Source organism: Vespa crabro, chromosome 6 (assembly GCF_910589235.1).
Source record: "Vespa crabro chromosome 6, iyVesCrab1.2, whole genome shotgun sequence".
Lineage (NCBI taxonomy): Eukaryota > Metazoa > Arthropoda > Insecta > Hymenoptera > Vespidae > Vespa > Vespa crabro.
The window spans coordinates 1,253,542-1,266,028 of NC_060960.1; the positions used below are offsets into that span (position 1 = coordinate 1,253,542).

The 12,487-nt window shown below is 33.2% G+C and overlaps 1 protein-coding gene across 1 annotated transcript in view; it reads left to right on the plus strand.

Annotated features, from left to right (window-relative positions):
* Positions 1-1,667: 1,667 nt before the first annotated feature.
* The window catches only part of LOC124424943 (rap1 GTPase-activating protein 1-like), a 102,787-nt gene continuing 91,967 nt past the window's right edge, over positions 1,668-12,487 (plus strand). Inside the window, exon 1 of the mRNA XM_046964597.1 lies at positions 1,668-2,212. Coding sequence (XP_046820553.1) covers positions 1,950-2,212 — 263 coding nt within the window. The 5' untranslated portion in view covers positions 1,668-1,949. The remainder of the gene's footprint in view (positions 2,213-12,487) is intronic.

Consider the following 12,487-nt stretch of genomic DNA (forward strand, 5'->3'; position numbering starts at 1 on the left):
TATATTTTATCATAAGGTGGCAAGTTTCGAGAAATAAAATTGTTTGCTTTACCGGCGCGATGGGTGAGCTCTATCCTAAGCCAATCTTTTTTCGTGGAGATGAAGAAAAAATGCGATGAAGGTATGTTCCGTACGAGAAAAGAACTTCGTGGGAGAGCTTGAGAGGAAAGAGTAGAAAAAAAAAAGAAAAAACAAACGAACGAACGAACAAACAAAAGGAATAAAAAAAAACAAATTCGATCGCGTTGAACGAGAACCATATAAAGGTATACCGAGTGTGAAGGTGTAATTAGGTAAGAAGTAAAAAATCATTGGAGAAAAATACGAAAGAGATGGAGGAGTAGGAGGAGGTAGAGAAGTAGGAGGAGTAGGAGGAGGTAAAGAAGGTGAAGGAGATGATGGAAATGATAGCGAGCGAAAGTGAGTCATTCGAGAAGAGTTAAGTATAGTACGCGTGCTTTAATATGCTCCTTCGTGCGGTTCACATTCGCAACGAAGTGGAAAATTCAAAATGGCTACCTGACAGGACGAAAGAACGCGAAGATGACAAGATCTCTAAAGATTTTATAATGGATAATGATCTCAGCGCATTCTTTGACTCCAACATCTCCTCTCTAAATCGCGGGGGAATACCTTTACTTACGTAACGTTCGCCTAATGACACGAAGAAAACGACGCTCTCTCGCGATTTTCTATTTCTCTCTCTTTCTATCTGTCTGTCTGTCTGTCTCTATTCTCTTTCTATCTCTCTCTCTCTCTGTCTTTCTCCTTAGTCCTATCACGAGTCTCGATGTCTATTCGATGAAGAATATATTATAATGACGTCTAATGACTTTTTACTCGTTACGTCGCACTTTCTTTCGTAACTCGTCTTGTTTTTCTTTTTCTTTTTCTACTTGTTTTCTTTTCTCCATCTCTCTCTCTCTCTTTCTCTCTCTTTCTTTACGTTACGAACTCACGTATTGTACACATATTATACATACATACGTGTCGAATTCTATTTAAGAAAATTAACGAGCTTCTTTAGTAAAGATTTCGTAATTCATTAATTATCCCGCTTAAAAGTAGTTTGAGAATTACATGCATGCATATACACGTTGTATCTCGCGAAGTTTCCAGTATTTAGGTTAGGTACATTTACGCGGAGAATAGAGAATAGAGAGAGAGAGAGAGAGAGAGAAAGAGAGAGAGAGAGAGAGAGAGAGAGAGAAAAGAAAAACCGATCTCTCTTTCTTTCTCTCTCTCTCTCTTTCTTTCGACCTGGCAACAATAAAAATGGGGAAAAAAAAGAAAAGAAAAGAAAAAGAAAGAGTAACAAACGCAAATCCATCCATTTATCCATCTCCGGGAAAAAAGCTCCATCGATCGTGGAATTATTTCTGAGTTTGATGAAAGGAGGAAGGCTCGATTCGTTTTTCCTTTGCGCTCGGTCGGTAATCAGACCAAGATCCAGCCGAGTTTAATTGTAAACCGAGAGAAATTCAGCGTAGGTGAACCGAAAGTGGCGCTATCTTTGTGGAAAACGAATGATTCGGCCGATAAGGCAGCATTCGTTGACGATCGTTCGCGGTTCGTACGTAAGTTCGTCGCGAGTCGCGTGAGAGTGAAGGAGGTGGCGGATGAAATGATGGTGGTGGAGGAGGTGGAGGAGGAGGTGGACGAACGTTTTGGAGGGGGAGGCTCGTAAACACACAGTCTCGCGAGAGAACTCGTGCAGCTATTACGTCTCTTTTCCTGGTCTCGACAACGCGCTGGACGTCGTTCAAAGGAGTATAACAACTATATAATATCGAAGGAGTTAAAAGATAAGAGAAGAGAAGAGCACACATATATATATATATATATATATATATATATACATATATATATAAACGTATATATATACATATATACACACACATATATATATATACATACACACGTAATAGATATAATCCATTATATGCGAGATGCGTCGACCCTTGATACGACATTTATCCGAGGGCGCCGGTGGTGCGGGGGAGGGGGCTACCAAGAAAAGGCAACAAGGTGCGAAAGAAGAGGATCGTATCGTCGGATACCCTTGGACCTGTCGCGAGTACGGCCATCATCTTTCCTCCTCCGATCTTCTCAAGGTACCCGCCACCGTCCTCGAGTCTCGTGCGAATTCTGCTACCAAGACGTCGCCACCTCGTAGCGTATCTTCGCAAGAAGCCCGTCTCGGAATCTACAGGTTAGATTTCATTTTCATTCTCTTTTTTCCTTTCTTTCTTTTTTTTTTTTTCGTTTATTCTTGTTCCTACAACGTAATTTCGAGATTTACCATACATTCTCACATTCGAATAGATTATATACATCGTCTTCTTTTTGGTAGAAAAAAAGAAAAAAGAGAAGACGAAGAAAAAAAATCGATGCAAGACAATTGACGTAATGGATTAGGTTGGATTACAATGTTTCCCCTTCTTGAAATTTTAATTCGAACAATTGAGAAATTTGGAAAGTTCGTTATAAAGGCGGGAATTATGAAACAAACTTTAAGCTTCTATTATCTATTCAATTATCTTTTCGGTCGATGAAGAGAACGAGTGCGTACGTTTAGTGTGTAAAGTATAACGTAAATCTGAACAATCGAGTATATAATGAAATCGTGATCTGTAATCAACGATGGTTCCGAACTCGTAACGCACTATCGCTTCGTAACCGACTTTATCTACGTTTACATAATGCTCATTTTTATTCGATCTATTCCTCTTAATATCTTTTTAGAAAATTTTATTTTTTTTATTACATCAAAGGTATATATTAAAATAAATGCATAGGTTACATTGTTACGTACGAGGATATTGAGTGTAAGTTACAGAAAAAGTAATGAACATTAACTGTATAATCAGTATGATTAAAAGTGGCATGTTAATACGCATATGTTAATACATATGTCGTGAATTAGATACATATGTTTTGTTATCTCATTTATTGATAGATTAAAATTTAATAAAAGTTATATCGATTGTGTCCAAAGGAATATATATTCGAAGTAACACGATCGTGAAAAAACAAATTCTATGATAAATTTGTCACTTTGATTTATCTTTATGTATCCTAACGTATTATATTTCGTAGTTTCTGAAAACGTCGGAATAGATGGAATGATAAAGAGAGGAGGAGAGGGAAGAAAAGAGAGAGGAAGAGAAAGATAATAAATCGTTACAGAAAAGAAAGAGTGCAATAGAATTTAAAGTTTGTTCATTATTTATTCCATTTTTTTTGGTTTTTCATTTCATAGATACATACGTAATTGTGGGTAGTTTGTCGTAGGAAAGCAAATGCTGGTGTAACGTTCTTAAAGTATATAGGAAAATCGTAATCCCGGTAAGAGCTTGTTCCTAGCAATTAGGCGAGCAAGACTGTTCATTACGTCGTCCGGAGGACAATGAAGAAAGTGCTCGAATGTAGGATAACGTAAAATATAGGGAAGATGGATAGAGAGAGAGAGAGAGGGAGAGAGAGAAGGAGAGGGGGATAACCTTTGTGCCATTTTATTATAGGATTTAAGTGAAACTTGAAGTTTCCCCATTTTCTCGGAACATAATATAGTAATAATATTCTGTTTTTGAATTGAAATCAACTTACAAGTTCGGATTTTATATTGAAACTTTCCCTTTCGTTTCAATTCGTTTCAAATCGTTTAAATAACTTTTCGTTTCACTTGAATTATTTTACTTTTGCTTTCTTTTATGTACGTATATATGTGTATATGTGTATATATATATATATATATATATATATATATATATGAAAAAGATATATATTTTTTCTTCTTTTTTCTGCTTTTTTTTAAAGAAAACATTTATTGGCGTAACGAGAAGGATTCAACGTCGGATAAATAAACATTGGATTATTATTTTATGAAACCTCTTCGTAGTTACGTAGGATACGCATGTACATATGTATCTACATACGATCGATGTAGAGAAAGAGGGTGAGAGAGAGAGAGAGAGAGAGAGAGAGAGAGAGAGAGAGAGAGAGAGAGAGAAAGAGAGAGTAATGGAGGTAGGATTGAGGAAAAAACGTAATCTGTGAAAGCGTAGTATTATTCGATACTCGAAGAAAGGGAAAGAAAAAGAAATAGAGATGCACTGCTGGATCAAGATTTCATCGGCGTAGAAAGGAAAACAATATATCCCCCTTTTCTATACGAATAAATAGCAACGAAGAACGAGCTTGTGTACGATGGATATGCATTTCATTCAACAAGTGCTCGGCCGCTTACTCCTCGTCGTTTCGTCTAACCTGTTGAAAGAGAGAGAGAGAGAGAAAGAAAGAGAGAGAGAGGGAGGGAGAGAGAGAGAGAGAGAGAGAGAGAGAATTATTGAGAGTTTTAGAAGAGAAAGAAAGAAAGGAAAGAAAAATTAAATTAGTTCGTTACCTATTGTCCCATAATACTTATTTTTATATAAAAAAATCGACGAATTTTTATTTAGAAAATAACGTACGCTCGAATGACTATTTACACTGTGAAATTTTATATATATACATATATATATACTAAAATAAAATATCTGTTCGTAAAAGGAAACAACTAATACAAAGAAAATTCACAAAATTTTATTTAGAAAATAACATACGCTAGAATGATTATTTACATAGTGAAAAATTTTTTTATACTAAAATATCTATACTTGTAATAAACTGATGAGAAGGATTTGATTATTTATTTAAAAAGTGATATACGGTAGAATAATTTTTTACATAGTGATCATTCTTTTTTTTATATACAAAAATATTACTGTTCAAGAAAAAGAATGTAATATAAAGAGAATCGTCTAATTTTTATCTATGAAGTAACCTGCGCTAGAATGAATAACATACTATAAAATGATTATTTACATAGTATCAATTTTGTTTAGTTATATCTACCAAAATATCAGTATTCGTAAAAAAATAATGAAAGGATATCGATGAATTTCTTATTTAAAAAATAACATACGTCAGAGTAAGTGTTTACGCACTGAAAAGTTTTTTTATTCTCTGAGTTACCTTATATAATTGATCGATAGCGATATTATAGGTAAAATCGATAGGTTTGAAAAATCGATGGTTGCTTGTGGTAAACCGCAAAACGGTGCTGTAGATCGTCCCACACGATCTCTATCAGATTTCAACTCGCTTAACACTTTTTTTTATTTCTATTTATTTTTTTACTCTCATTCTATCAACCACGAGTTTGCACAGCGCTCTTGTCGAATTAAAAAGAAGAGAAAAGAGAAAGAGAGAGAGAGAGAGAGAGAGAGAGAGAGAGAGAGAGAGAGAGACAAGTGGTCGTTTTACGTACGTTGTCGGGTCCTCTCAATGCCATCCCTATTAATTTAGACACGTTTTTTTTTATATGATATAGATTATATTAAGGGTGGGGAAGCAAGAGGATCGGTCGTTCATTGTGAAAGAGAGTTAGAAGAGAAGGGAGGGAAAGAGAAAGAGTGAGAGGAGAGAGAAAGAGAGAGAGAGGACATCCTCATTCCGGAACACGATCGAGATCAGCATCGAGCCGACTAACAAAGAGGAGGAGGAGAAGGATGCGGATGAGGAGGAGGAAGAGGAGGAGGAGGTGATCTCGTTGAGCAACAAATTAGTTGTACCAGGAGGTAACACGTGGATTACGCAATAATTCGTCGTCGTGGTACTGCTGTCCGATAAGTAGGCCGGACACGAAGAGATGGAGGAACGGAGATGACCTTGAGATGGGAACGGATGCACTGCGGAAGCTGGGGACTCCCTTCGGAATGATTTTCTATCTCTTTCTCTCTCTCTTTCTCTCTCTCTCTCTCTCTTTTTCTCTCTCCCCATTTTCTTACTTATTTACTCTCTTATTCTCTATTTCCTTTTTTCTCTCATCGCTTTGAAGTGAACGACTAAGAAAGAAATTCTATCATCGAGATTGCGTCGGTATCGAATCATTTTCGTGATAACTTTTTGAAGTATCAAATTCTTCTGTTTACAGAACCGTAAACGGATAGAGCTCGTAAATTTGATTTTTCGAATACAAAGCTATTCCTTTTCTATACGTAAGAACGATAAAATGTTTACGCTGGCACGAAACTCACCGAATGTTTACCACGTTTAAACTTGTTTTAGTTCGCAAGCTACGCGAAAGTTTTCCACGATAAAATTGATAAAGGTTCTAACGTCCACGACATTTGCTCGCTCGAAAGGAATTTCTGGATAACTCTCGGACAAGGATTAATGATCGCTCGACGACGGGGTGCCATCGAAGATAATTCTGCTAAATTTACTACTACCCTTCTCCTCCCCTCCTTCTTCTCTTTTTGTACAACTAGCCCTCTCTTACAAACACCATCACCATCACCACTAGTAGCATTTATCCTCATCCTTACAATGGAGAAACGAGTGGAAAAAATGAACGAACGTTCTCGTGATTGACTATTCTTTCTCTTTCTCTCTCTCTCTCTCTCTCTCTCTCCCTCTCTCTCTCTCTCTCTCTCTCTCTCTCTCCCTTTTTGCTTCAAACGCATCCCTTTCCTCTCATTCATATGTGTATCCTTTCAACCCCTGGAACGTAAACTTCCACCACCTTTGAACCTCCCCCTCGAAGTTAGTTAATTGAATCTTTCGAAAGGATTCCATTCGAAAAGGGGTTACTACTATTACCATGAAACATTCGATATTTTTCCAACGAAAGCTTTTTCTTCTCTTTTTCTTTTTTTCCTTTTTTTCCTTTTCATTTCCTATTTTTTTCTTTCGTTACACTTTTTTCATCCTAATTCGAACGAGAGATTTGGATTTTGTTTTACAAATTATTTTTTTAATTAACAAGATTTTTGATTCTAACGAGAAGATTTACCGTATCATCTTCTGAATTTTGAAAACGAAGTAAAATTGGAAGATTATTATCATGTCGATAATAGATAATTCCTAAAGAGAAATTAGTCATATTATTTGATTCTGTTTTTCAATCATCGATCATTTAAAAATGGATAGAGACTAATGGACAAAATCCATTTTATTCCACGTTCAGTAATCAGATTCAATGTTTCACAAGTATTCGCAGATCAAGATTTAATTCGCACGTGTCGATCTTTATCTTACTGTTAGATCGAAGAGCATGTGATCCCGTGCTTGCTCGGAACATCTGTCATTTCATTCAGACTATCACAAGTACAATTAGTCGGTAGGTGTTAAACGTTTGTTAGAAGGAAGTATATATATAAATATATATCTTTAAAAAAAGAAAAGAAAAACTAAGAAGAGAAAAGAAAGAAAGTATAGGTATTCGATGGTGTGACAAAGATCGAAACGAGACGCGTAATCGAAAGGAGATACGATCGTCGGCCTCTGCGAAGTACCCTCATAGAAAAAGCATGGGGGTCGTTTGTAAGACCATTTCTTTCTACTATTTTTTTTTCCTCGACGATCTTTCGATCAAGATAGCGGCCTACTTCACAGAGAAAGACAGAGAGAGAGAGAGAGAGAGAGAGAGAGAGAGAGAGAGAGAGAGAGAGAGAGAGAGAGAGTAAGTGAGTGAGTGAGTGAGTGAGTTAGCTGACCGATACGGTCGAAGAAACTTGGCCCGTCTAGAGGGAGGGTGAAAGATTCTACTTCAGAGAAGGGTTGCTCGAATATTTAAGGCTTCCTCCCTTTTTTAATATCCCCTGTGGAGTCTCTTCTGGAGTAAGAGGGAAGAAGACTGTCGTCCACTACGAAACTTTCCATTTGATCCATTCCTTCTTTTTTTTTTCTTTTCTTTCTTTTTTATTTTGTTCTTCTTTTCGTTCCCCCTCCCTCCCCTTCTTTCCTTTGCCGGATAAAGAAAACTGATAATTATCCTGTAAGTATTTTCATCGGCGTTCTTGATTCCTTTTTTTCTTTTAAAAAATTAATTTTAATCATTAATTAAAGCTTATTGATACAAATGTTTCTTTGAACGATAGTTAATATTTTGTACTTTTCATAATAGAAACATACTATTCTTTAACGATGTAATTACGTTAGTACATCTTACTCAAGGTAAAACTAATTATACAGTAAGTTAGAACTTTAAGAATAGAAAAGAAAAAAAAATGGAAAGAAAAGAAGAAAAAAAGAGAGAGAGAAAAAAATAAAGGGTTGCGTCGACAAGTTTGAAAAGTTTATTGCCATTATTTTCATCGACGGACCAACAACAACGACGACAACGACGTTGTAGTTAGAAGAATTTAACGAGGCTCTGCTCAGAGACTCATTCGTCCAAGCGTTGTTGTTGGATTTGCACGGGCGGGCGACAATAAAATTTTTAACGACTCGCTGGCGTTTACGATAAGATTTCCGTCGAAGATGCTATGCGTGAAGGGGAAATAATCGTTCCGCGCTTTACCATAACATTTATAGTAATGTAAATTCTTCCTCGTCGTACGTAGAAAGAAAGAAAGAGAAAGAGAGAGAGAGAAGGAAAGAGAGAGAAAGAGAGAGAGAGAAATTTTATTTTGCTTTCTACAAAGACAAAAATAAGAATATAAAGGACAGTTGAATTATTATAGTGACTGGAACGTTCATGCTTTTTTTTTTTTAATAATATTTTTTTATACCTTTCTACTTTGTTTATAGCCCAATTTTTATACAAAAATGACATAATATAAAAAAGAAAAAAAATTTGTAGTATTATTTATACTAATATTATTATATTATATTAAATATAATTTTATATATATATATATATATATATATATATACTTTTAATATAAAATTTAAAATTTATAAAAATGATATATTTATATATATTATATGTTTATAATATTTGCACTTTTCAAAGAATTTATATTAAATATATTTATATGTATAATAATTTATACATCTATGTGCATGTACAAGTACATGATTTTTCAAAGTTACACGATGTAACATTGATTAACGAATTAACATATAACATTAATAAAATTAACTACACTTTGAAAAAAAAAGAAGAAATGTATCATTTGGCTTACATGAAATTTGAAACAGATTTATATATATATATATACGTTAACGAAAGATAATGATTGAAAAAAAAAAGAAAAGATAAGATATTTTTCGGGACGATTAAAAAGAATAATAATCATTATTTACATTAACCGCACTAACCATTTGTTAGCTAACCGAAAAGAAAGAACGGTCTGTAGGTACTTGATACATACATATGTAACTTCCTGAAGAGCTTATCTTCTTGTGGCTTCCCGAGGGAGCCTACAGCAAACAAATATTCGTATCTCCGTTTATGTCGACTGTACCGAACACAAAAGACAAAAAAAAATATACATATATATATATATATATATATATGAAAAAAAGAAGAAGAAAACGGAAAAGAAAATTAAAGAAATAATAATAAGAAGAAGGAGAAAACGAAAAAGAAAATTAAAGAAAAAAGAAGAAGAAGAAGGAGAAAAATGGAATAGGTAGCCAACATATGTTTCTCGAACGAGTGAATTTATTTTTTCATAGGTTTCATACTCGCACGCAAGAATCCCTACTCTCCATGGTTAACATACTTTGAGATAAATTTACATTTTAAAATTCTAGGTGAAATTGCGGACCGTAGTTGATTCTATGAATGTATGAGTATTTTCATTTTAAATAGTAAAATAATATCGGTTGGTTTTTTATATATACAAGTGTGAATATGTAACATATAATAACAGGTATCATATTTCTTCGTTAATTTTCTTATTTCGTTTTCTTTCGTTTATTCTATTATCTTATTGCATTGTAAGAGTGTAAGTTTATTGACTAATAGCACAATGACCTTTTTATATTCAACGAGAGATATGAAAAGAAGAAGAAGAAGGGTCTCGTTGGAGTGGGACAACACGAGGGAAAATCCAAAAAGATAATATATACTCACGGATAGGGCGGAGTAAAGCTCCCTTTATTCTTAAAGCCACAAGCTTTCTCGGATAAGTGCATTCTCGAGTTATCGATACTCTATACTTTATACTCGATTACTTATCTCCAAAAATTCATGATTGTATGTATCACCTTCGTTGTTTTAACTAAAGTAATTATTAATAGAGAAGAAAAAATATACGTGACGTATTATCGAAGGAATAGTAATGTATTTAAAAGAGGTTGCTTCTTAAAAAAGAAAACAAAAAAAAAAAAGAAAAAGAAAAAAAGAAAGAAAGAAAGAAAATAAGAGAAGAAGATATTCTCTTCTTGAATGAAAGATTAACGAAAGGAGGAATAAATTTTTCTCGGCTTTTTTTGGTTTGTTTGTTTTTTTTTCTTTTCTTTTATAAAAGAAATAAAAAGAAAAAAAAGAAGCAACTCTTGGACGGAAGTAAAACTCGGGTTGTCTTGTTTCGTTCGAATTCTCCGTGAAAATGAGAAATACCGAGAGAAAAAGAGACAGAGATAGAAAGAGAGAAAGAAAAAGAAAGAGAAAAGAAGAAAGAGAGAGAGAGAGAGAGAGAAAGAGAAAAAAGAGAGCCATTTTGTGGCTCTCTTTCAACGAACGCTGAGGTAACGAAGCGAAGTCGTGGTGAGATCGTAAAGTTGCTCGACTCGTTGCACTTTTCGCGAGAGGGAAAAAGAGAGAAAGAGGGAAGAAGATAGGGAGAGAGGAAGAGAGAGAGAGAGAGAGAGAGAGAGAGAGAAAAGAGAGAAAGAAAAATACGTAGGAAGCGTACGGCACGAGCCTCGACGATTTTCCTCCTCTATAATACTAGTTCCTTCGAGAAACGAGCCAACCTTTGGATAACCACGTCTCAACCGTAAAACCTATCCATGCTCTTTCCTACCGAGCAACATCTCATCTCATCTCTTTCCTTTTCCTTTTTCTTCTTAGATTTCTGTTTTCTTTTCTTTTGAATTTTTCCCCCTTTTTCTTATCCTTCCTTTTTTTTCTTTTCTTTTTTCCTACCTTCCTTCCTTCCTTCCTTCCTATCTTCCTTTTTACCTTCCTTCCTTCCTATCTTCCTTCCTTCATTACTTTTTTCGTTCTTACCTTCCTTCCTTCCTTCTTTCCTTTCTTCCTTTATCGCCAAGATTCAGTTAGCGACTTTCTTTCTTTTTTCTCTTTTTTAATATTTTTCTTTCTTTTAGTACTCGAAAGAGAGTTTAATTACGATCCGATAATAACGCGAGCATATTTTCAACGTCGTATAATACCAGTAAAATTTTTAAAGATATTTTGAAAAATGTGTATTATTAACTCTTAGCATTATAATTATTTTTACCTAGTTTTGATTTGATTTTTCCTTTTTTTTATTGTTTTTCTTTTTTAAGATTTCGATGTATCACATAGGTGTATATATATATATACACACACACACAGATACATATAACTATTTGATTATTCATGTTTCAAAAATAGTCCGAATATTTCTATGATCGAGGGAAGATTTTGATTTTTATATGAAACTTAATCCTTTGTATTATAATTATTTCCAAGTTTATTTGCGATCATCTCTAATTCGATCTTTTTTTTTTTTGATTTTGATATCTCGTGTAAGTACATAAACATAAGCAATCGTTTAAATATTTAATTTTAAGAATTCTCTGAATATTTAGATTTTTATATGAAATATAATTTTTATAAGTATTTTAATTATTTTTCTTGTTCATTCTGGGTTAACTGTAATTTAATTTTTGGTTCATATTCACGTACATGCGTAAATATATACGTATGTACGCATATCCTTTGAAAGTTACTTTTTCATATTTTTTGAAATGTCAGAGGTAGGTCAAAAGTTTTAGAAAGAAATATTATTAAACGTCATAGTGTGAAGAATTGAACAAGTTATTATTATTACCTACAATTTTTCATCAATTTTGTAAACTTTATTGAATCATTTTTAAGATTTTTTTGTAACATTTAGATGATTTAAATTTCATTATCTAAGAAAATAAACTAAGATTTAAATTAAAAAATATGACAAAGAAATTTATCGTATCTTTAATCCAGACAAAATATTATTTAAGATATAAAATAAATCTCTTTTAGAGATTATCGTTTAATCAACGACATGTCAATCATACTTCCTATGTAAAATTGAAAAAGAAAAAAACAAAACGATACAAATATCAAAGGTATCTCAAGATCACTGACGTGTGGAATAATCAAATAACTTTAACGTACTTTGAAAGTAACTTTTCCATAAAATTGTTTTTCATTCATTTTTTTATTAAAAAAATAAAATGACACATCAGAAATGGCACTGTCGGATATTCTAGAAAGAAATAATATTATAAAGTTATAGTGTAAAGGATTAAATAAATTATAATATATAATTTTTCGTCGATTTTGCGAACTTTATCAAATCATTTTTAATATTTCTTTGTGACATTTAAAAGATTACAATTTTATTATTATTTGTTCTTCCTTATAACTTGGAAAATATAACAATGAAATTCATTGTATCTTTAATCTATCAAAATTTTATTTAAAATATAACATAAATTTTTTACGTTGATCAATATTTTAATCAATGACATGCCAATCATACTTTCTTTATAAAATTGAAAAAGAAGAACATGCAAA